This window comes from Lynx rufus, unplaced genomic scaffold (genome assembly GCF_022079265.1).
Source record: "Lynx rufus isolate CCGP_SWC_20201006 ecotype Redwood Valley unplaced genomic scaffold, mLynRuf1.p SCAF_2, whole genome shotgun sequence".
In the NCBI taxonomy this organism is placed as follows: domain Eukaryota; kingdom Metazoa; phylum Chordata; class Mammalia; order Carnivora; family Felidae; genus Lynx; species Lynx rufus.
Genome location: NW_025814834.1, coordinates 215,395,902 through 215,421,015, shown reverse-complemented (window position 1 = coordinate 215,421,015; position 25,114 = coordinate 215,395,902). Strand labels below are relative to the sequence as shown.

Here is a 25,114-nt window from a genome sequence, read left to right as displayed (position 1 = left end):
GAGGGGATTTGAACACGCCATTGATGGGACCCTTTCTCAGTCTTGAACTTTGTCCCCTTCCTTTGCAGCCCGCCTCAGCCATCTCGACGCTTCTTCCCTCCGCCCATGCCGCTCTCCAAGCCAGGTGAGCCCTCCTTGGGGTGACACGGCTCTGATTCCGATGGCTTTTCAGATAGAAACCATTTGCACATTCCCGCTCCACTTGGTGTGTGCTTACATATTCCTGTGTCTAGCAGGAGCTAGGATTCTTGGTTCCTGATTTAAATGGGAAGTCAGAAACGATAGGGCTCTCTCTCCCTGCCAACTTTCTGGTCTTCTTATTACAGATTTTGATAAGCATCCTGTTCCTAAATCTCTCTGCTTTTTGTATGTAACTCCTCATAACTGATTGGCGACCGCGCGTTTCTTTGCGTATCAAATGTATTCTGCATGTTCATTCATCTGTTTTGCTTTCTCTTCATTCTCATCCTCTCTCCTTGTTGCCCACTTGCCACCTTCCCACCCCGCCCACACTTGCTCTCCACCTCCGTACTGCTGCTCTCCATCCTGCCTTCAGACCATGAGAGAAAGATTGAACTGATTCGGTTTCTCGTAGCTGACTATGTGAATGTGCATGTGTTGGACGCGGTTTCTGAGCACGCCAACGCGCTTGCTTCCTCCGCTGTTGCCACCTTCCGGGATGGGGCAGACACATCGCCCCCTTTCCTCCCTCTGCCAGTTCCCAGCTGCCAGAGTGAGAGGGCACCTAAACGAGATGGTTAGTAGCCGACTTAGCTCTGCCTTAGATGTAGAACCGTCCTCCGGGCTCATCCTAAAGCCTGGCTCTCTGCGTACGAAACGCTGGGGTTTCTCCTTGCTGCTTGACCCGAACGTAGAGTCTAGCATGTTGTCAGGACCACGTTTCCTTTGGAGAGATGTGAGGACACACCTTCTCTCCTTGTGCCTCTTTCACATCGCCACATAAGGTGAGGGCCTCATTGTGTTTGCTCGTTTGGATTCTTTGTAATGGTATCTTTAATTTTCAAGATTTTTATTAGCGAGTGGGTTTTGTTTTTGTTTTTTTAATGCTTCTGATTTCACTTTCTGACCATCAGGTGATCACCAGAATCAGTGACACTATTTTTTTCTTGACTAGCATCACCAACTAGTGTGGAATTCAGCTGGAGTGAATAGTGCAGACAGGCTAACATTTGACTGGTGCTGTATGTATTGGGCCCCTGTAGATACTTCCTGGGTATCTAAATACCCAGGTATCTATGAGTGGGTCCTCACGATACGTTTTCAAGATAGCAGGCTAAATATTAACGATCTACGTTTTGTAGATGAGGAGACAGACTCCCAGAGATTAAGCAACTCAACCCAAGTCACATAGATAGTTAGTGATTGAACGGTATTAGATCCCAAGCCACCGGACTCTCACTCCAGTGCTCCCAGGTTCTGAGCAGAGAGCGCTCTTTGTATTGCCAGATTTTAGAATTTCTGTGTAGTGTTTCAAAATACCCACCACGTAGAATTTGGAATTCTTGGAAATACTGTGTTTTCGGCTAACTTATTTCACCAGTACAGTTAATAATATGGAATTTAAATGTGAAGAAAATGTGTAACATAAGATCATTTATAGAATCCTGTATTTGCATCTTGGACCAGTGGTTCCTAAACTTACCCACACATTAGAGTCCCTAGACGGGGTTCAGTCTTCTTGGCGGACTGGGTCCCACCCCTGGAGATTATGATTTACTTGCCTGGGCTTTGCTTTAAGATCCCTGGGTGACTCCAATGCGCAGGGAGGTTTGGTAACCACTGGGTGGGAGCACGGGTTCTCCTTCACGCACTCCAGCTTTGAAGAGAGCCTGTGACGTACGAGGCTCTGTCCACACTGTCTCTCCCACAGTGTTACCATGCTACACATGCCAGAACATACGACAGTCTAAGGAAGGTTTTTGAATAGTTTTGTGAGCACGTTCACTCTGCACGAAACCCATTTTCTTGTCAGTGGATACTGTTTGTTGAGAGGCAGAAAGAAGCCGACTCTCCATTTTCCCAGTTCTCTGAATTTAGAGTCACTAATGCAGTAGATGGTGACATTTTTCCGAGTCTTCTGCATTGAAATGGAGCCCTGACTTTCGTTGCCTTTTTCCCAAGTGTGTCCTTGAAGAGAAGTTTATACTTTTACTAAGTAGACTTGGACCAGATTTTGACATTTTCTATAAACTTTTGAAAGTTCCAGCTACCAAGTTAAACACCATGAGCAAAACCAGCCTTGGCCAGAGCATGAGCAAGTACGATCTTCTGGTTTGGTTTGAGATCAGTGAACTGGAGCCTACAGGAGAGTAAGTCTAACTTTCTAAATTTTTAAACAAGGGCAAAGTTTTTCAAAATTAAAAAATGCAATTTTGAGCCTCTCTGCTCATATTCAGGTTAATGAATCATCGTCACTGTTGACTTCCAGTTTTGAAGTGAATTTTTGGTGGTGTTATTCTTTTGAAATAGATGTTTGTCAAAGAAGGGACTGTCCAGAATACTAATTTGCCTTCTTGTTAGCAACAGCAAGAACGTGGAGACTGGCACCTTGTATGAGGGAAGAAAACTTACACAGTGGGTATTTTAATAGCAGCAGAGCAAAGGGAATCAGAAGCATTTTGTGCATAATATAGTCACAACTTATCTTAATAATCTCAGTGAGAGGATTTGGGGGCAGAATGTTTCTTTAGACCAGGGTTTCTCAGCCTTAGCACTGTTTTGGGCCAGATAAGTCTCCGTCATGGGGGGCGGTCCTGTGTATCGTAGGATATGTAGTTGCATCCCTGGCTTCTTCTCACAAGGGGCCAGTAGCACCTGCCTTCAGTGTGACAACCAAAAATGTCCTCAGACGTTACAAATCACCCCCGGTTGAGGTCTGTTGTCCTAGATGAAAAGAATCAACATCAGCTTACTCTCTGTGAGCTGTGTTAGAGCGAGTGGTGAATATAATTCTTGTTCACAGTTGTCTCTAATTGCATTTGGAAAAACACAAATAAAGATCCCATTCCTGAAACAGAGGCAAGGGGCTTTATTGGTTAATGTAAAGGGTAAGGAAAAAATGTTATCCTAATGATCCTCTGTTTATAATGCTGAGTACCACCCTCACGATCATCTCCATGAAACATTTTTTGTGTTCCTACTGATAGGAGAGTCTGGCTGTATCAGTCCCATATTTCGTTGCCAGTAGTGACACGGCTTTAAGAAGCTGTACTTTCCGTACACAGATCTGTAATGTGATTATAACTTGCATCATGAGGGAGACATAGTCATAGTAGTAGTTTCTACTGAGTTAATTGCTTTCTGATCCTTAAAAACTACCTGAAATCTGAAATGACCCCTTTCCTACCTCCTGACACTTGCTGTTGCAGTTGTACATTATTTATGGAATATCTGTTATGCAGGAGGCTGGGAGGGAGCCAAAAATGTTACTGTGCTTCGAGCACTTGGGTCTAGTAAGGGGGATGTGGCACGGATACGTGAGAAGGTTTATTAAATGCAAGTGACCGTGTGACTCACTGAATGCCCAAATGGTGAGGAAGACCAGGGAAACCGAGACCACTGGGGGATGTCGCAGCAGAGAAGACCTTGCGGGCGGAGCCCTCCGCGCAGGCGTCCCGTCTGACTGCTTTCTCTGCATTTCTGTTCTTCTAGGTACATCCCAGCCGTGGTTGACCACACAGCAGGCTTGCCCTGCCAGGGGACATTTTTGCTTCACCAGGTACTAATGAGGGAGCCAGAGAGGGCCTAGGAGAGAACCAAAACAGAGCTCTTTCTGTGTCTCTGTTTTCCCTCTCCACTTTAAGCAGATTTGGGGATCAGGAGACATTGTACTTTTTTTTTCTTTTTTTGTATGTTTTTTAATGTTTCTTCCTCAGACCTTGGCTTGTATTATACGCTTGCTCGTACGTAGAAATATATTTTGAGAGACCTATTTTGAAAAAGACTTTTATTCAACTACTATAATTTGTGCAGCTCGCATGTCATTTTATGCAATTTTATTTTCTTGTATATAGTTTCCATGTTTGGAGACCGTACGTTTATAGTTAAAAGTTCTTAATGGGGATAGAGGATGAAAGTTGCAGTGGACTAAAATCTGGCCAGGAAATACAGGTGTCCTCCTTTGGTAAATCAAAAGTGGATTCGGTCAGTTCTCCAACATGCTTATGCCCGGGGCGCCAGGCTGGCTCCGTCAGCGGAGCCCGTGACTCTTGATCTCGGGGTTGTGAGTTTAAGCCCCACATTGGGTGTAGAGATTACTTAAAAGTAAAATCTTTAAGAAAAATGCTTATCACCCAGGTGGGCATAGGAGCTGAGGGTCTCATATTCTGGGTCTACCATCTAGTCACTTGTTCTTAAAGCCATACCAGAACCTGGCTCTTCCTCAGTCCCTGACCTATATCCCTTTGTTTAGAGTAACCGTGGAGGGGCGCCAAGGCAGCTCAGTCAGTAGAACATGTGACTGATCTCAGGGTGTTGTGAGTTCAAGCCCCACATTGGGTGTGGAGCCTACTTTAAAAAAAAAAAAAGAGAGAGAGAGTGGGGACAGCATTTCCCCCTCTCCGTTCCTCTCGTCTTGCCCACCCCCACACCATGCAGTCCAGAAAACAGCACACAAGAGGAAATCCTCGATTGTCCCAGCTAAATTACAACCCTGCTCCGTTACCTAGGGCATCCAGCGAAGGATCACGGTGACCATTATCCATGAGAAGGGGAGTGAGCTCCATTGGAAGGATGTTCGTGAGCTGGTGGTAGGTGAGTACATTCCCTCAGCTGAGGACAGAGCCAGGCTTTTTAGAGGAACACAGGGAATGTGCAGAAAGAGTACTGGAGAATATGTGGCCTAGAGTTTGAAACTACTCTGTTTCTCAACTCCCATCATTAGGGATATGTTATTCAAGCAGCCATTAGTTTTTTAATGCTTATTTTATTTATTTTTGAGAGAGGGAGAACAAGAGAGAGCGAGATTGGGGGAGGGGCAGAGCGGGAGGGGGAGAGAGAGAGAGAGGGAGAGAGGGAGAGAGGGAGAATCCCAAGCTGGCTCTGTGCTGTCAGCGCAGAGCCCGACACAGGGCTCAATGTCATGAACCGTGAGATCATGACCTGAGCTGAAATCAGGAGTCGGATGCTTAACCGACTGAGCCACCCAGGTGCCCCGCAACCAACCGTTATTTTACTCAGCTACCATGGGAATGGCTCTGTTTTAAAGCTTCTGAGAGGGCATAAGAGAGGTGTCTGCTCATTGTAAGCCTGCGGTTTTGTTGAGGAGACAGCATATGTATGTGCAGAGCAGTGAGGGGGTGCCTGGCTGGCTTAGTCAGTAGAGCATTCGACTCTTGATCTCAGAGTCATGAGTTCAAGCCCCATGTAGAGTGTAGAGATTACTTAAATTAATAAGCAAACTTAAAAAATAATAAATAAATAGAGCAGTTTGATGAGTAAGTGCCAAAATGAGGGCAAGTGAGAAAGACCCCGGGCTGAGAATTAACAATAGAAAGGATCCAGGAGGATCTTCACAGATGTGGGAAAAATTAGAAGGTTCTCATTTGTCTTGTTTTCCATACACAGAAACATCTTGAAAAGAGAGTCAGGAACATGTCTAACATGCAGATGGCTAGAAACCCATGGCCAAGGTCTCCTAATGAGAAGAAAAAACTGGATAAACCGTATAAGCTTTAGAGTCCAAGGCAGGGTTCTGGATCCTGTGTTGCCATGGACCCCTTTGGCAGTGGGATAGCCTCAGAATTAATGTTTTTAAATGTAGAAAATAAAGTACGGTTGACCCCTGAACAGAGTAAGGGTTAGAAGTGCAGTTGGATAGGGGCATCTCGGTGGCTCAGTTGGTGAGGCATCCGACTTCGGCTCAGGTCATGATCTCACGGTTCGTGGGTTTGAGCCCCGTGTAGGGCTCTGTGCTGACAGCTCAGAGCCTGGAGCCTGCTTCAGATTCTGTGTCTCCCTCTCTCTCTGCCCCTCCCTCCCTCCCTCCCTCCCTCTCTCTTTCTATCTCTCAAAAATAAACATTAAAAAAAAATTGTTTTGAAGTGCAGTTGAATATTTGCATATAATTTTGACTCCCCACAATTTAACTGCTAACAGCCTCTTGTTGACCAGAGCCTTCCTGATAACGTGAACAGTTGATTAACATGTATTTTGTATGTTTTATGTATTATATACTATATTCTTAAAGTAAGCTAGAGAAAAAAACGTTATTAAGAAAATTATAAGGGTGGGAGGGTGCTCCTGAGTGGCTCAGTTAGTCAAGCGTCCGACTCTTGATCTCAGCTCCGGTCTTGATCTCAGTGTCATGAGTTTAAGCCTTGCTTTGGGCTTCACACTGGGCATGAAGCCTACTTTAAAAAACAAACAAACAAACAAAAAACCATGGGGGAAGAAAATCATAAGAGAAAATATATTTACAATATTATCCTGTATTTACTGAAAAAACAACTGTGTGTAAGTGGACCCAGGCAGTTCAAACCCGTGTTGTTCAAGGGTCAGCTGTACATAGGGTTACAAAGGGAACTAGTGATACTGAGATTGCTCAACTAAATAAATTCATAGTATAAGCTTTTCTTCATATTAATGCATTAAATGCATTAAAGAAGCAGCAGGTCTAATTTCTATCACTCAGAGCAGTGATGAATGTTGAGATATTCTACCTTAGTATGACATGAAAACATCTGATTTCTACAGGGATAGAGTCACAGCTTCTGCTGATTTTCCTGTGGATTGTCTCCTCCCTTCATAATTGAAGGAAATGCCAAATTTTAGTCAGAGGCTCATGAAAATAAAGTTGTAATTTTTTTTCTCATTCAAGCTCATGGACCTCCTGAATTTTATACATAGACCCCTTGAGTATCTGTGGACCACATTAAGAACCCCTAGAAGGGAGATTGTACTCTCTTCTGTCTAGGGCAGTGGTTTTTCAAGCTTTTTTTTTTTTATTATTGCTTTTTTATTTTAACAAACTCTTGTGTAGTCCTTACTCTATACCAGGTACTTTTCTGAGTGCTCTAAAAATATTATTTAACATAACAAATATATAACATGGTTTTAACAATCATGTAAGGGAAGAATTGCTAATCACACTTCATAGAAGAGGAAACAAAGACTCAATATGCCTAAGCTTCACAGCCAGAAAGTGTTAAAGCTGAGATTTGAATCCAGACAGTCTAGCTCCAGAGGCTGTGCTCTTAGCCTCTCTGCAGTACGTCCCCTAGTGTTCACTGGAAAACAGAGTTGTAGGATTTTGAACAGGAAAGTGGTGGGGCGCCTCCGTGGCTCAGTCGGTTAAGCATTCGATTTCAGCTCAGGTCAGGATCTTCTGTAAGTTCGAGCCCCGTGTCGGGCATCTATGTTGATGGCTCAGAGCCTGGCACCTGCTTTGGATTCTGTGTCCTCTCTCTCTGTTCCTCCCCCTCTCACGCTCTGTCTCTCTCAAAAATAAATAAACATTAAAAAAAATTTTTTTAAGTGGTATAATGAAGGCAGTGGCTTCAGAAGTCTCTGTAAGGTGAGTGTAGGGTGGATTGGAGAGGGGGATGAGGTGAGCAGCCAGGAGATCAGTGAAATGGCCATCGCGGTGTTCCAGACGGGAAGGGGGTGACCTTTGTGAGCAGGAGGTGGTATGAGAACCAGAAGTTGAGATGAGTATGAGAAACTCCAAACAAAGAGTCAGTAAGGTTTCACAATTGACCAAATGTGGGGAGGAAAGGGAAGACAACAGGGGGAAGAGTGGAGGACCCTTTGGTGTTGGCTAAGTGACCCTTCCGGCACCCGAAGGTACACAGGTTTAAAAGTCTCTCTTTGGCTTAATGAGTTTCTGTTGTGTTGTTAAGTGTACCCCTGTCCTAGTTTCTTTATTCTTCCTCGTAGGCCGGATCAGGAACAAGGCTGAAGTGGATGAGGCTGCGGTCGATGCTATCCTCTCCCTAAATATTATCTCTGCCAAGTACCTGAAGTCCTCCCACAACTCCAGCAGGTAGGGCCCCTGAGCAGCGTGATGAGTCAGCCCCGTGCAGGTTGACGCCACACCGTTAGATTCCCCATTCACTGGTGACTCCTGTCCAGGGGCAGAAACGAATTCCTCTTTCACTTCAGACATCCCTTTCCTCCCTGCCACTCTGCTCTCCAAAAGTAAATAATTGTGGAGCTACATGTATGTGGATCCGTTACCAACACTGAGTGAAAATACTCTCTCCGGGATAGAGTTTGAGTAGATGAAACACAGTCTTAGAGACGAGAACAGAAAAAGAAAATTCAGCATTCTTCCCAAGGGTTTAAAAGTACAAATTAATTATTGCTGAGACTAGGTGCTCTCCTATGAAGTGGTTGCTGTGGGAAAGGTCTGTCTGTCCTAAGTGTCATGGAAACGTGCCCTCCTGGGCTCAGCAAACCCTCCTGTGTTTATCCTTTGCTGCTGCCAGCAGAGGCTCCAGGATTCTTAGTATTTGCTTTTCATTTTCGTTCACTCATAAAGGAGATAAATTCATATGTATAAACTCTTCTGACCAAGGTTATCTGCTGTAAATAATGAATTTTATTTTATTTTTAATTTTAAACTGGCTTCCCTTAAAATTCCATTTTATAATCAAGTGATGACAGACAATGCATAAAGTACATAGCCAGTCTACTTTCCCATGTCAGACTGGAGATAAATCTTCTGGGCCCCTCACGTCCCCAGGAAAGGAGTTCTTGTCACTGTGCACAGAGACTCCATTCCTGTATGTAGCAATGGCTGGGAAACGGGTGGTTGTGTGTGCAGATGTGGGCTCAGAACACTGCCTTTGCATTACAGGAGGACTTCTGGATACTTCTGTGTATTCCTGAAAAACTTGCTCACATCTATGCTGGGAAGAGGCAGAGGAAAAATGAGACAAAAGGCAGAAATGGGATTAAACGTTTGGGCCAGAGTTAATTTTTTTCCACCGTTTCCTTGTGTTACAGTTTTGCATAGGAAAGAGGAAAAAAAGCAAATATCTGTTCGCTTTTTGCCTGTAGGAGGAGCTGCAGGCGCTGTGAGGGAGAGGGACTGAGTATGAGGGTGTACCTGTATGGGGGGCCGGGGCGGACAGAGGGACAGAAGCGTGCTCTGGTCCTCCCTGGTCCGTTCCTGGGCAGAATCGTGAGCAGTACCATTTCTCTGAAGTCCTCACTAACCCTGCATGGTATCCTCGCCTGCCGAGGCAGCCGGCACGCACCATGTTTTCTTTGCAGCTATGAGAAATAGATCCTAAATATTCCTAGGCTACTTAGCAAAACTCACAGGGGAGGATGATGTTTGGTTGAAACGCTGGTTGAGCTAAATGGCCTGTGTTAGAGTGACCTTCGGAAGTCCCGGGATTCATACCTGGCCGCAGGTCAGATGCAGCAGGAAATGAATTTGGCTTTTGTCAAAAGCAGCTTATCTTCCACAATAGAGGTGTAGAGTTAATTAATCAAAAAAGTCGGCCAAAGTCAAGGAAAATAGAAAGATATGCACTTTGAACGTTTTAATTTAAGCTCCATAAATGTACATTATCTTGTCAAGCTCTTGCTATAGGGCCAAGGCCTTGTCTTTAATTGTAGCCTTAGTTATTGGACTTGGGATGCTCTTTCTTGCAAAAGCACACCCATAATTCATCATCTGTGATTTTTAATTTTGTGGAGCAAGAAGTAGAAACCTCTGAAGAAAATCGAATGGCAAAATCCTGTCAGCTTTCTATCATCTGTCATTACAATTTTAATATTTCCCTTTTTTATATTGATAGCACCCAAACTTAGTTTGACAGCTGTTTTTTGACAGCTGAGTTGTTTGACAACTCAGCATTATCAAACCGTTTAAAAATAGTCAACTCAGTTTTGTTTCACCCTGAACAAAAATTATTTTTGCCCTCACGTTACATTGTTTTGCCTAATACTTGATTAATTTAGATAATCATGGTAAGTACAACTGCATAAACAAGACCAGGTACTATTGACACTTGATAAGCACACCACTCAGTTCTGGGGAGCAGACTGTCTGGGTGGATGAGACACCCATCTAGTTTAGGATGTTCAGTGCGTGATGGACATCCATCTTTTCATTTTAGGAATACAGAGAGCCTAAGCTAATTTGGCAAGTTGCTAAATGGAATTTGGTTAAGAGCTTTTGTTCTTTTCGCCTAAGGTTTAATGTTTAAAGGTGAACTTGAACTCCATTGTGAGTGTGTTGTGCACGTGTGTCTAGGAGAGAGCACCTCTGGGTATTGATGGTGGCGTGTGACCAACAGGGGCCACTGCAGCTTTTCTTTCCAGTCCCACATCTGTGTTACCGAATCACTTTGGTTTTCCCTTAACTCTGCAGCAACTTCCTACCCCTTCCAGTACTGAGTCATCTGCAGAGAGGGGGTGTTAATAGAGGTGGTCTCCACAGTCCCTTCTGTGCCCAGCATTTTCCTTAATTAAATGTTTCGGGAGAGAGGGACCCATGTCACTGTAAGCTGTCTATCAAATTGTGCCCCATGGAGTTCTGTGTCAATTGTCCACTTGAATTTACTTTGCTTAACAGCAAATGTGTCTTATGTATTTTTTTTTTCGCTTTTGCTTTCCTCTCCTCTTTCCTTTTTTGTTCCACTGCTGCACTAACAAAAGCCTTTTCTGTGTTTTTGCAGGCTCTTTCTTGATAAGGACATTCCTAGGTATTTTCTGTTTGCTTTTTTGCACATAAAGATTCTAGTCTATCAGAATGCTTTATGTCTTACATTGCTTGGACTACTATTTTAATTTAGTAGTTTTTCCCCGTGCAGACCTAGGATAGAGCAACACCTTCTCCGGCACCCTTTGTTCCCCGGGTTTTCCTGATGTGTATAGTTTCACACACAGCTTCTTAAATGATTGGCAGAGTTCGTATTCTCTCATTCCATTTACTAGACCTGTCCATTTAATTCTTGTGCGCCTTCGGGTTTTCCTCTGCTGCATTACCGATTAGAGCGTTACTCCCCTCCTTTCGTGGAATCTCAGGCTGGGTTTTCTGTTCTTTGTCTGTCCTGTCTCTGTCAGCAGCTTGAAAGGTTTGTTGCTCTGTAGCTTTGCATAATTACTCACTGTTTTCTTTGTTTTGCCCTGTGCCGTAGAAGAGACCAGTTTAGCTATTTGGGCAGCTGAGTCTGTGAAAAATAGGCTGTTTATTTTTAAACATTTCTCTTTCTCTGTCAAGACTGCTTGTCTTATCTATTTTCTTCTTTTGCAGTAGAAAAAAGTCCTGGTTCAATAGTGAAGGAAGTCTTTGCCCATCTCTCTTCATCTGATTTAGGGAAGAAAAATGAAGGAAGTGATACATGACAACATAGCCTAAAATGTCTGTTTGGTTTTTAAAGATACACACACACACACACACACACACACACACACACACACACACTGCCATTGTTCAGAACATCTCGAGAAATCCATTTGGGATTATTTCTTAACCACCATAGGAGCCATACAGGGAAACATGTCTCAGGACTCAGCCCTGTTTCTAATTCTAAATTCTCTTGCTAGCTTGATTCAGTTGACATTTCTCACCAGTCTTGTTTCTTAACAACCATCTCTGAAGGATTGCCATCTTCAGTGGGTATTCCAAAAGAATGTGCTGCAGCACCCCCAAGTGCCAAACGAAACAAAAAAGTCCCCTCCCCTGCAAATGCAGGAAGATTTTACTGGAGTCAAAAATTCCTTTTTGTTAGCCAAGGTTCTACCACTGAAATTTCCTCCTTAGGTTAAGTGAAAACCCAACCTGAAAACAGAAATGAAGAGGCTTTTCTTTGACAAATTCAAAACATTTGCCTCTGTTGAAAGAGAGCCGTGAACCCTAAATATTGGCACTGGGAGGTGCTAAGTCACGGTGTGAAAATTTAACGGGTCAGAGATTATAGGCAGGAGGGACAGGGACTTCTGTCCGGCTTCTCCAGAGTAATAGATGCCCTCGCTCTAAGAAGGGGGTTCATTCCACTTCAGCACAGGTGTGTCCAGATCTTGTGGTGTGACAGGTAGGCCCCATTCCAGGTACCTCGACACACACAGGGACACAATAAAAGCAGAGTCTCAGGTGACAGAGCTCTCAGGGAGCTTCTGCCCAAGTAGTGCTTATCACCACCCAGGATTAGAATGTGTTTTAAACCAAAATGAACTATTTGATTGAAACAGGGCGCTGTGGATGCATGAAGTGTTCTCTGCTGAACCCAGGAAGACTTCCGCCATCCTTTGTGGTTGCTTTTTGAGACCCTTGGTTGCTTTACCTGTCTCTGTCTTGTTAAATGTTTCTTTGTTCCTTTGGTGTCTTTGTATTTTCTTGACCCATCCACACTGCATCAAAAGCTAGGCGTTTGAGAGAGTGGCAGGTACTTGCGGAAGACTTCGATCTGGAAGCAGCTACAAAATGAACTGGTCAGGCATCTAGAAGAGCTCCCTAGTCTGACACGTGGAGGATGAGGTGTGGCTAGGGAGTTCTTTTAGAAGTGAATTGTTTTCTCTCGACAGTTTCATGAGAAGGAAGCACGGGCATGTGTTTAGAGAGAAAATACGCCAGTTATTTGTCACAGGAAATCTAGAAAAGACAGCAATAGCAAGGTTACCATTTGGGAAGGAGTTAGGAGGAGTGTATTGGGCAGGAAGCACAGTGTGCACAAACGCTTGCCAGCTGAGTCGGGCGAGAGCCAGTAGTGATGGAACATGCGCTGTCGGAGGTAGACACCTGTTATGGAGCCTGCGGGGGGACTGCGGGGGGACTGCAGGCAGTCGGGGGCTGGTCTGTACATCAGCACAGTGCTTCAGATGAGACTGCAGAATGGGCAGAACCGATGTCAGCCCAGGTCAGCCCTGTGGGGTTTTACAAAGAAGATACGAGAACAACTTTAAAAAGTTTATACGTACTCATTAAATCAAGCTTCTAGTTGTTATTTAAATGTAAGATTGGTTTTCGTGTGGATTTTTTTTTTTTGAAAAGTAACAAATAGTAGTTAGCCAGCTCTACTTTAAAATTATTCTTTTTCTGAAACATCAGCTAAGGATAACCACTTGTTTTTTTATTTAAAATTTTTTTTTTTCAACGTTTATTTATTTTTGGGACAGAGAGAGACAGAGCATGAACGGGGGAGGGGCAGAGAGAGAGGGAGACACAGAATCAGAAACAGGCTCCAGGCTCTGAGCCATCATCAGCCCAGAGCCCAACGCGGGGCTCGAACTCCCGGACCGAGAGATCGTGACCTGGCTGAAGTCAGATGCTTAACCGACTGCGCCACCCAGGCGCCCCTGTTTTTTTATTTAAAATAAGACTCCCAGTACTTAAATTATCCTGCCTGTTTCCTCCATCAATCTTCTCAGGTATGTTTGTGACATTTCTGAGGCTCCAGAACCAGACTGTGATGTGAAGACAGGCTTACAAGCTACTGAGGATTTGTTTCCTGCTCTCTTTGTTGATTGATGGAGGAGCTCCTTTTGGCTTTCTTCCTTTAGTTTCTGTCTGTACCCACTTATCCTTTTAATCCTAATCTCTTTGATTGCTCTATTTTTATGTTTATAGGCAGAAAAGCAGGCTTGTGGGGGGGGGGAGACATAGCTGAGTGCTCCTGGGTAGTGGGTGGGGTGAGAGACAGGGTACCTACCTCTTCCTCTGAGGGGATAAAGCCTCCACTGTGTTGTTAGATTTCGATATATTGCAGGTGTTTGTGGGTGTCGGTAGTGTTACTGACAGTGACAGTACCTCGACTAAGGTGACTTCACTTCTTTGGGTAATTGCCTCTCGCCTTTCTGACCTTAGGACCTTCTACCGTTTCGAGGCCGTGTGGGACAGCTCCCTCCATAACTCTCTCCTTCTGAACCGAGTGACACCCTATGGGGAAAAGATCTACATGACCTTGTCAGCATACCTAGAGGTGAGGAGACTCTGAACTTGAATGGCCACAAATGGCCAGCCCTGAGCAGTGGGCAGATGACCGTGGGAGATGAAGAGGAATGATTTGACAGATTTTTGTCAACCGTTTGCTGCCGTTCTGGTTGTAGGAGATTCTGTTCCTAGTCTCTGTTTAATCGAAAAGTTACATGACGGGGTGTTCGGCTGGCTCAGAAGAGGTTGCGACTCCCGATCTTGGGGTCGGTCGTGAGTTCGAGCCCCATTTTGGGTGTTAGAGATGACTCAAAAAAATAGTGATAAACTTTAAAATAAAAAAGCCTTATGATTTCTACTATAGCTTCAGTTTTAGTGGCCTAATCACCATTCTTCAAAGAATGTATGAGTTTAAGAAAACTTTGCCTCGTGTTTTTGCAGTTGTGGGCAGAGCCCGGTCGTGGTTAACAGCACAGACCCTGGAACCAGCCCAACTGAGCGCAGGTCCCTGTGCTGCCGCTTACTGCCAGCATGTCCTTACACAGGGACTTCGTCTCTCTCTGCCTCAGTTCCCTCGTTTCTTAAACAAGGGTAAACATAATGGCATTTACCCAGAAAGGTGTTGAGAGATCACATATAAGCATTTAGGACAGTGATTGGCACATAAGAAGCAATAAATAGTAACCGTTATTACAGAAAAAGCTTTTAAAAATAGTTCAGAAAAGCAAAGCAGCTGCGAGGACCACCGCCTACTCTTGCACGTATCGTATGCCGAGTTGCCGTTGAAGCGACTGGCAGAGCTGAAATCTCCCCGCCCCCCATCTGGGACCAGCTCTCCAACTGTGGCGGCGCACAGACTCCTGCCACAGTGCTCCGTCTGGGTTTCATCGGGGCCCACCCCTCTCTGCTTTCAGCTGGACCATTGCATCCAGCCGGCGGTCATCACCAAAGATGTGTGCATGGTCTTCTACTCCCGGGACGCCAAGATCTCGCCGCCACGCTCTCTGCGCAGCCTCTTTGGCAGCGGCTACTCGAAGTCACCGGACTCGTAAGTTTGAGACAAGTTTAGTTTCCATCTGGTCTGCCCGCTGCAGGGTCAGCAGAGCCCGCAGTGTGCCTGGCTTGCTGCTGCGGGCTTAGCTTACAACCGGATGCCTGAAGGGCAGTAACTTTTAAATGTTGGCATTTAAGGGAATACTGATAGATTGACGAGAGTATGAAGGAAGGAAGACTATTACATTGTGAACACTCAGCAGTTTTTCAGGGACTAAATGTTCTTTCAGATGTCATTATTTCTCACTGATTACCGTTGGGACGTTCTTCTTCTAAAGACTTATTCATATTTAAGATCTGTAGAAATCCGCCAAGACTAATACAGGGAATGTTTGTGTGTCACCACTCAGCTTAAAAAATACATGTTACCGGGGCGCCTGGGTGGTTCAGTCGGTTAAGCGTCTGACTCTTGATTTCGGCTCAGGTCGTGATTTCACGGTTTGAAAGATCAAGCCCTGTGTCAGGCTCTGCTGACAGCGTGTGGAGCCTGCGTGGGATTCTTCTCTCTGCTCCTCCTCCACGCATGTGTGCACACACGTTCTCTCTCAAAATAAATATGCGTTACTAACACAGTGGAGGGTTCAGTAACCTTCCTCATGACATGCCCCCAAAGTCGATGTTTATCATTTCATTCTGGTCAGACCTTCCTCTGCCCCTGTCTTGTCTCTCGTGGTAAGGAAACACAGATTTTTGGGATGCCTGGGTGGTTCGGTCGGTTAAGCGTCCAACTTCGGCTCAGGTCACGATCTTGCAGTTTGTGAGTTCGAGCCCCGCATCGGGCTCTGCGCTGACAGTTCAGAGCCTGGAACCTGTTTTGGATTCTGTCTCCCTCTCTCTCTGCTCCTCCCCTGCTCACGCTCTGTCTCTGTCTCAAAAATAAATAAACATTAAACAAAATTTAAAAAAAAGAAAACACAGATTTTTAACTTTTATCTTTGTATTATAAACTTTTGGGCTCATCATTCAATTTTACTCATCCTTTGAAGTAATTCAAAAGATTGCATGAAAACAAACTCCTCCTAGGAAAAAGTATACTTCTTAAGTTCAGAATTAAAAAAGAAGTGAGAAATGTCTGTAATTATATTTAAGGGTGGGCTGCAGTCCCTCCAGAGGAGACAGTGTTTTAAGTAGAGAGAATTGAGATTTTCCTGTTTTTGTGCCATGAGAAGTTAAACAAGTGTTTGTTTTAATTCAAATAGCAATCGTGTCACTGGAATTTATGAACTCAGTCTATGCAAAATGGCAGACACGGGCAGTCCAGGTAAGCCCTTGTGGGTCAGGGAGGTGATGGTTATCTTTGCCTGTGTTTGGAGTATTTTATGTCAAAAATCTAACCTACACGAGTAGGAAAATTTTGTAGAAACCAAGTATATTTTATAAGCCAGTTTTTTGGTGGTGGTGGGAGTTACCTTTTTCTGAGTAACAACACTGTTTGGTTTATGACCTACAGAACAGTTACAAAAACTGTACTGACCAAAATGTTAGGAGGTTGTTGCATATTATAAAAACTTTGAGTGTGTGAGAATGAATTTAGCTTTCCAGACCTCATAACCGTTTCCCTCTCCACGTTAGCCCCAAAGGTAACTTGGCATTGTGACCTTACAGGTGTTGTCAAGCTAGAATTTGAACTTCCTGTGCCCTAGGAAGACAAATTATTAAGTTGAACTTGTTCGGTGCCCTTTCGGATGTCTCTCTGGGCTGCCATTACTTCTCTCTCTGGCTTGGTGGCCTTAAGCAGCCCTTTGCATTTCTAGATTTATAAACCGGAACATGGACAAAAATCAGTGGTTTTAAAAAACATTTGAGGGCGCCTGATGGCTCAGTCGGTTAAGCATCTGACTCTTGATTTCGGCTCAGGTCATGATCTCTCAGTCTCGTGAGTTCGAGCCCCACATCGGGCTCTGCATTGGCAGCACGGAGCCTGCTTGGGATTCTCTTTCTCTCTCCCTCCCTGTCTGTCTGCCCCTCCCGCACTCACACTGTCTCTGTCTCAAAATAAATAAGTAAACTTAAAAATGAACAAATAAATAACATTTGATTAAGGTGAGCTTGAATCATTTTAGAGAACATATACGGGAAAAGGTCAGGGCCCACAGTTAAGATGTAGATTAAAAAAAGACTTTGAGCGTGAATCCAAGTCCCAATAGTAGCTATTGACGGTGTCCAGATATTTCCTTGAGAAATTTTTTTAAGTAACGTAAGTTTGTATCTTCGATATGTAAAAACAGTATATTTTTAGAAATTAATGGGAAATGATGGGGCTCAAGCCATCTGCCATCTGCCATCCTAACTGAGCTCCTGTATGTGGGGTGTGTGGGGGGAGTACGGGGATGGTCCTTTCCTACTTTCTTCGTATGGATGTATTTGGAACCATAGGGTACAATTTGATCTTTCTATATTTTCATGTAACATAACAACTTGGGCATTTTCTCAGGTTGTATTACAGTCGCCCTAATTATTGAAGAATATAAAACTCAGTTTTAAAAGAGGTTCAGAGAATTGCTTTGGGGAAAAGGGGTGAATTATTATTAATAAAATCCCAGGTATCTTGACTAAGTGTCTTAGTTTGCCATGTATATGAGTTATTAGTGTGTTTTGAGCTAAAAATGGAATCAGATTTTTCTCTGAATAAAAGACTTTGTCCTCTTGCCCCAGGCATGCAGAGAAGGAGAAGAAAAATCTTGGATACGTCAGTGGCCTATGTGCGGGGAGAAGAGAACTTAGCAGGCTGGCGGCCCCGCGGGGACAGCCTCATCCTTGAGCACCAGTGGGAGTTGGAGAAGCTGGAGCTCCTTCACGAGGTATCCAAGGGCAGGAGCTGCTCAGATGAACTCTTGGGCACAACTCCCAAAGTGTGGGTCACATGCTCACCTTCTCTACGTGATCCTGGCTTTTCAGCTTTCGATCGTGGTAGAGGCACAATATTTCGCTTATGAAGATCTTAATGAGCTTTGCGTTCGCTGAGGCCATTGTGTTGATCTTCTTAGGTGGAGAAAACTCGCCACTTCCTGCTGCTGCGCGAGAGACTTGGTGACAGCATCCCCAAATCCCTGAGTGACTCACTGTCCCCCAGCCTCAGCAGTGGGACCCTCAGCACCTCCACCAGCATCTCCTCTCAGATCTCTACCACCACCTTTGAAAGTGCCATCACCCCCAGCGAGAGCAGCGGCTACGACTCCACGGACATCGAAAGCCTGGTGGATCGAGAGAAGGAGCTGGCTACCAAGGTGTGACTCCCTTTCTCTTTGCTGAGCATTTTCCCCCGTGAGACCCCGTGAGCCAGCTGGAGTTTTCATTTTCCACCACCTTTGAGGGCCTCTGTTTCGAGGCCTGTGCTAGCTGGGAAGGTAGAATAAGACTCAGTTTCTACCCGTACTGAGCTCCCAGGGAACTGGGTGACAAGTATGTGATAGAGGTGTGTGTCTGGAACCTGGGGGAGCCAGAGGAGGGGCCTCCGCGGGCTGGCGCCGGTGCGCTGACCTTGAAAGTCTGAGCCAGAGGGAGCCTCGTGTGCTGTACCGTCAGCGCTGGGGAATCATGCGGGCGATGTGGGCAGAGGCAGGAGATGGAGTCGGAGACATGGGACAGGACCAGACCTGGCAGGGTCTGTGGACTGGAATAGAGTTTAGAGGGTCCTGGGGTGATGCGGAAATATTTTAAGCAGGTATTCATGTTTTAGGAAGACTCCCGTGGCAGCAATAAAGAAGGTGGGTTTGTGGTGACAAGAGACTAGAGGCACAAAGAGCTCGTTAGCACGGTGATCCAGATAGAGACGGTGCGGGTCTCAGCTGAGGCCAGAGGCCGCAGGGTGAGGAGGAAGAGCAGTCACGGAAGAGACACCGGGGAGGTGGAATCAGCCCCCCTTGTCGCCTGGGTGGGGTGGGAGAGGGCAGAGGGGTCGTCGAGGATGACTCCCAGGCATATGGAGCCTGGGCAACTGGCCAACAGTGGAATGGAGAAATGGTGGGGGCCAGGGCGGGGGGTGTCTTGTTTCAATAACCGAATGGCCTTCTAGTTGGCTTAAGAAAATACTTCCATCCAGAGGTCTCCATGCCTTCTAGTACGGGGACAAGTCGGAAGGGGAGCCGTTGCTCTAAACTGTGGTGGTGGCAGCCATTCATTTTTGTGGTCCTGAGAATGGCTTTTTTAATCCACTGAATTTATCTTTGTTAGACGTATGCCAGGCTTCCCTTGCTGTATTCGTATTTAATTTCTGGAGCTGTTTGGTCAGCACCTGAGCCCCACTGTGTGTCTTAGGCCTGTTATTTTCTCTTCCTGCCTTGCATCCAGGGCTTCATTTAACCACTGAAACTTACACGTGCCTTTCTGTCCCCAGTGCCTGCAACTTCTCACGCACACTTTCAACCGGGAATTCAGCCAGCTGCATGGCAGCATCAGTGACTGTAAGGTGAGCTCAGATCTCCTCTCCGGGTCTCCCTGCTTTTAGGTGCCTTCAGATGGGGGTAGCATCGTGTTTGAGGATATAGGACATATCTTCATTTTTTAGAGTCAGAACACTGACTTTTGAAGATACGAGTACTCCCCGGTGTCTCTTAGGGTGTTAATCAGATGGGAAACGTTTTGGCTTTTCCCCAAATCCCTCAGGGAAGATCCTATAGGGGCTGGTACGTCACTGCAAGACAGGACACTAGAGGTCCTGAGGTTCTTGGCGGCATAATGTTGTTGCTTTTGACAAAGAGTGCGGTGAACACTTTAAAGAGCCTCTCCAGCATCCACTCTGTTCTAGTTACTTTGACCTTTTTTGCTGTTCCTTAGACATGCCAGCTTCATTCCTGCCTATAGCAGATCTTTACACCCTCGCTGTCCCTTCCCTTGGAATAGTCTTCTTCCAGATGTTCCCATGATAGGCTCCCTTATCTTTTTCATCTTTCTGCTCAGGTATCGACTCCTTAACCACCCTATGTAAAGCCAACAGCTCCCGAAACTTTCTGACCTCTTTCCTTGGTTTATTTTTTGCTGTAGCACTTACCGCTATCTGACATTTTCTTTATTGAAGTATAATTGACATACGGTGTTATATTAGCTTCAGGTGTACAACTTAGTGATTGAATAATTCTGTACATCACTCAGTGCTCACCATGATTATAATAAGTATAGTCCCCATCTGTCACTATAGGATATCATTACGGCATCATTGACTGTATTCTCTGTGCTGTACTTGTCATCTCTGTGACTTATTTATTTTACTTCTTAAAAAAAATTTTTTGGGGGGCGCCTGGGTGGCTCAGTCGGTTAAGCATCCCACTTCAGCTCAGGTCATGATCTCACAGGCCGTGAGTTCGAGCCCCACGTCGGGCTCTGTGCTGACAGCTCAGAGCCTAGAGCCTGCTTCAGATTCTGTGTCTCCCTCTCTCTGCCCCTCCCCTGCTCATGCTCTGTCTCTGTCTCAAAAATAAATAAAAACATTAAAAAATAAAAATTAAAAAAATTTTTTTAATCTCTATTTTTTAAGAGAGAGGCAGAGTGCAAGCAGGGGAGGGGACACAGAGAGGGAAACACAGAATCCAAAGCAGCCTCCAGGCTCTGAGCCATCAGCACAGAGCCCGACGCAGGGCTCGAATCCATGAACCCTGACATCATGACCTGAGCTGAAGTTGCATGCTTAACCAACTAAGCCACCCAGGCGCCCCTGTTTATTTATTTTTTTAATGTTTATTTATTTTTGAGAGAGAGACAGTGTGCGCCCTGGGGAGGGGCAGAGAGAGAGGGAGACAAAAAATCCGAAGCAGGTTCCAGGCTCTGAGCTGTCAGCACAGAGCCCGATGTGGGGTCCCAACCTGTGAACCGCCGGATCATGACCTGAGCTGAAGTTGGATGCTCAACCGACTGAGCCACCCAGGCGCCCTTATTTATTTTATAACTGGAAGCCTGTACCTCTCAATCCCCGTCGTCTGTTTCACCCATCCCCTCACCCACCTCCCCCCATTTTGTTCTCTGTATTTAAGAGTCCGTTTGTGGGGCGCCTGGGTGGCGCAGTCGGTTAAGCGTCCGACTTCAGCCAGGTCACGATCTCGCGGTCCGTGAGTTCGAGCCCCGCGTCGGGCTCTGGGCTGATGGCTCAGAGCCTGGAGCCTGTTTCCGATTCTGTGTCTCCCTCTCTCTCTGCCCCTCCCCCGTTCATGCTCTGTCTCTCTCTGTCCCAAAAATAAATAAACGTTGAATAAGAGTCCGTTTGTTTTGCTTTTTGTTTTTTAGGTCCACGTATAAGTCAAATTACATGGTATTTGTCTTTCTCTGTCGTATTTCCCTTAGCATAGTACCCTCCAGGTCCATCCATCTTGTCACAAATGGCAAGATGTCGTTCATTTTTATGGACTGCATTGTGTATATACTGCATTGTGTATACGTACAATGTCTTCTTTACCCATTCATCTACTGACAGACACTTGAGTTGCTTCCATATCTTGGCTAGTGTAGGTAATGCTACAGTGAGCAGAGGCGTGCATATATCTTTTTGAATTAGTGTTTTCATTTTCTTTGGGTAAATAGTCAGTAGAAGAACCACTGGATCCTAGGACTACCTGACACTTCTCAGAGTGTTCGTGGATTTGTTTGTTGTCTGCCTTCTCCACTTAGAATGGAAGCGCCAGCAGGGCGGGGCCTCTGCCATATTCTTAGAATAGTGCCTGTTGTTCTAAGTGCTGGGCTCCTAGAGACAGGGTCATTTACTGAATGCAGGAGGACAGTCACAAAATAAAAAGCCAGCCTTGCCTCTTTTGTAAATGATTCCTGTTATGACACTCAGGCCATACCGTATTTGTAAGTCTTAAAAAAAAATACGTACATATATATACATCTATATCACAGCTCCTCGCTCCAGGGGCGTTCTGTTTTCCCAGCGGAATCTCACTCGCTGTCTTGTGTTTGCCTCCAGCTGTCTGATATCTCTCCTATCGGACGGGATCCGTCCGTGTCCAGCTTCAGCAGCGCCACCCTCACTCCCTCCTCCACCTGCCCTTCTCTGGTAGAAGCTCGGAGCAACTCTCAGGAGCAGAAGTAAGTACCCTCGTTTGCTTTTAAAAAAATAAATAAGGGGTTCCTGGGTGGCTCGGTTGATTAAGTATCTGACTTGGGCTCAGGTCATGATCTCACAGCTCATGAGTTCGAGCCCCGCATGGGGCTCTGTGCTGACAGCTCAGAGCCTAGAGCCTGCTTCAGATTCTGTGTCTCCCTCTCTCTCTGGCCCTACCCCATTCACACTCTGTCTCTCTCTCTCTCCCACTCTCTCCTCTCTCAAAAATAAATAAACATTAAAAAAAAATTTTTTTAGGGGCGCCTGGGTGGCTCAGTCAGTTGCATATCCGACTTCGGCTCAGGTCATGATCTCGCAGTTCATGGGTTCGAGGCCCGCATCAGGCTCTGTGCTGACAACTCAGAGCCTGGAGCCTGTTTCAGATTCTGTGTCTCCTCCTCTCTCTGCCCCTGCAGAGAGAATAATTAAACATTTAGAAAATAAGTATATAAACGTTTAAAAAAATTTTTTTTGATAAAAAAAATGAAAGGGGTGCCTGGCTGGCTCAGTTGGTGGAGGATATAACTCTTGATCTTGGGGTCGTGAGTTTGAGCCCCACATTGGTAGTAGAGACTACTAAAAATAAATAAATATAAACCTAAAAAATAAATAAATAAAAAGCAAGTATCCAGACTTCACTGAGAGAAGCTAATTTAAGAACCAGGGGAAGTTCCAGCCTTCCTAGAGCTCAGTGGTGCTCAGCTGAGGGCAGGACCATCCCTCTCGGCAGTACTCAGAAGGATGTGGGAGCCTTTTCTGGATATCCCAGTCCTGGGGAGACGCTCCTGCTCCTTCTCACATCATGCCCTGGCAGCTTTCTGCACAAAAACCTTTGGTTCCTCTTCTGAATCCCTCTCTGCTCATTTTGGCCTTCCATGCCCACCCTTGCCAGGCTCCCGAATCTTATCAGACAGAGGAAGCCTCATCATGGGGAAAAGCAGTTTGAAACTACTTTGGAAAAAGTATTTTGATGACACAGTGAAACGTGTTGATAACAACAATAGAGACAAATGTAGTCTAGATTCTGTGAATCATCACTGTAATCACTTGTTTGCAACTCACCATCAAACTCCTATGCCCGTCTCCGTTCACTGTGCTCCCCTGTCAGAGAGCCCTCCTGGTACCGTCCAGCTGCCTGTCCTGTCACACCAGCACTGCCACAGTTGACCGTGGCAGAGAAAGTATCACAACCAGGCAATTTAATTAAATTGAGGATGTCATCAACTATAACACATTATTTTACGTGCCACTGAGAGAGAAAAAGCACTGCTACCTAAAATGTGACCCGTCGTCAGCTGTAAGGTGCATCCCGACTCGAGAAGTGGTGAAGTGTTCAGAAATTTTAGAATTGGTGGAATTCACGTCATTAGGCTAGGCTGCTCTGCGATGACAAGTCACAGTGCAGAGCACAGGAAGTCCTCCCGTAACTGTCCTGGACCGGGCCAGCTCGGCGCTGCAGCTCTGCTCTGCCGGGTCTTTCTTCCCGCTTGCGTGCTCTCTGCCAGCCCCTTAGAGCAGCGGTTCGCAGATGTTAGTGCACGTCAGCATCACTGGGGAAGCTTGTTAAAGTGCAGGTGGCTGAACTCCAACCCAGCATTTCTGATTCTGTACATCTGGCTCGGAACCCCGAGACAGAATTTCTACCAAGTTCCCAGGTGAGGCTGATGCCGCCTGTCAGGGACTGCACTTTGAGGACCACTGCCCTAGTTGTGACCTTGGGACTAAATAGAAACATGTAAGGGAATGGAGTTCATGCCCAAGAGGCTTCTGTTCAGAGGGCTTCAGAGTAGGAAGAGGGACTGTGTGATTTGGTGGTGGCTTTCGTAGCTTCTGAAGGATGACCCCAGTTGAATTTGGAATTAACTTCCTAACAGCAGCTTGTCTTCTCAGCCGAGCTCTCTGGAACCGATGTTTGCAAGGCCCCTGCTGTTGAGGGAGGTCTTGTTCCTCCTGGTGAGGGGGTTGTGTACATCATGGATTGACCTTGCTGAAGTTCCTTGTTACCCCTAACCCCTCTCTCTTTTAAAGGACCCCAGAAGCCAATTCCCGGGCCTCTAGTCCCTGCCCAGAATTTGAACAGTTTCAGATTGTCCCAACTGTGGAAACACCCTATTTGGCCCGTGCAGGAAAAAATGAATTTCTCAATCTTGTTCCAGATATTGAAGAAATTAGACCAGGGTGAGTACTGTATTGCCCAGGGATGCCAGGTATAAGAAATCAATCAGCAGTAATTTACTCTCTGCTCTTGTACGTGAGGTGAATGTTACCGTCTAATGCCAATGGAATCTGGGAGGAGAGAGCTGGGCTGGGATCCTGCTCACCTGTGTCTTGCAAGGCATCTGCTATGGTGCTGCTTTATGCTGTTTTGCAGTATTACTTCAGCCGAGAAGATTCTAGGCCAAAGCGATCTTTTGCCTATTTTGTTCATTATAGGGACTAGGTCCAGGTGAGACGTATTTTCATGGTCCTCAGGCCATGATTCCTTTCTTTTTGTGAGAAACTAACCTCTCTTGTACTGTCCTTTTTAGCTCAGTGGTCTCTAAGAAAGGATACCTGCATTTCAAGGAACCGCTTTATAGCAACTGGGCTAAACATTTCGTCGTGGTCCGTCGCCCTTATGTCTTCATCTATAACAGCGACAAAGACCCAGTGGAGCGTGGCATCATTAACCTGTCCACAGCACAGGTGGAATACAGTGAGGACCAGCAGGCCATGGTGAAGGTCAGTCCTGCTGTCTTGGCTTTTTATTGCCACCGTCTGCCCTTCCCTGCTGAGTTCCGAACTCTCTGTTGTGTGCTGTGGCATCTCTCCTATGTGTCCGGTCTCTCTGAACCCTCAATACGAAGTGCTGGGCACCTGTGAATATGGCAGGGTGGTCCCCATTGTCAGCAGCCATCGTAACTTTTCCACTTACCCATGTCTCTTTCAGACACCTAACATCTTTGCTGTATGCACGAAGCATCGTGGGGTCCTTCTACAGGCTCTCAATGACAAAGACATGAACGACTGGTTGTATGCCTTTAACCCACTGCTTGCTGGCACGATACGGTAAGAAGTCCTCATGTTTCCTTCTTCTCCTGGCTTTTGGCCCCAGTGACATCAATGTAAACTGAGAAGGAAGTCTTGTTCCCCAAAAGTAGGTTGAAAATAGAGGAAGGAGGGCAACGTTGAGTGTAGTTATA

General features: G+C 45.6%; 1 protein-coding gene across 3 annotated transcripts in view; it reads left to right on the top strand.

Annotated features, from left to right (window-relative positions):
* KIF1B (kinesin family member 1B) overlaps positions 1 to 25,114 on the top strand; it is a 146,755-nt gene that overhangs the window by 116,675 nt on the left and 4,966 nt on the right. For all 3 annotated transcript variants that reach the window (XM_047083099.1, XM_047083101.1, XM_047083098.1), the window contains 15 exons: positions 69 to 124; positions 2,222 to 2,330; positions 3,673 to 3,739; positions 4,689 to 4,773; positions 7,897 to 8,002; positions 13,781 to 13,895; positions 14,761 to 14,894; positions 16,099 to 16,160; positions 17,555 to 17,700; positions 17,887 to 18,126; positions 19,236 to 19,307; positions 21,795 to 21,916; positions 23,961 to 24,110; positions 24,461 to 24,653; positions 24,862 to 24,980. In XM_047083099.1, the coding sequence (XP_046939055.1) occupies positions 69 to 124; positions 2,222 to 2,330; positions 3,673 to 3,739; positions 4,689 to 4,773; positions 7,897 to 8,002; positions 13,781 to 13,895; positions 14,761 to 14,894; positions 16,099 to 16,160; positions 17,555 to 17,700; positions 17,887 to 18,126; positions 19,236 to 19,307; positions 21,795 to 21,916; positions 23,961 to 24,110; positions 24,461 to 24,653; positions 24,862 to 24,980 (1,776 nt within the window). The remainder of the gene's footprint in view (positions 1 to 68; positions 125 to 2,221; positions 2,331 to 3,672; positions 3,740 to 4,688; positions 4,774 to 7,896; positions 8,003 to 13,780; positions 13,896 to 14,760; positions 14,895 to 16,098; positions 16,161 to 17,554; positions 17,701 to 17,886; positions 18,127 to 19,235; positions 19,308 to 21,794; positions 21,917 to 23,960; positions 24,111 to 24,460; positions 24,654 to 24,861; positions 24,981 to 25,114) is intronic.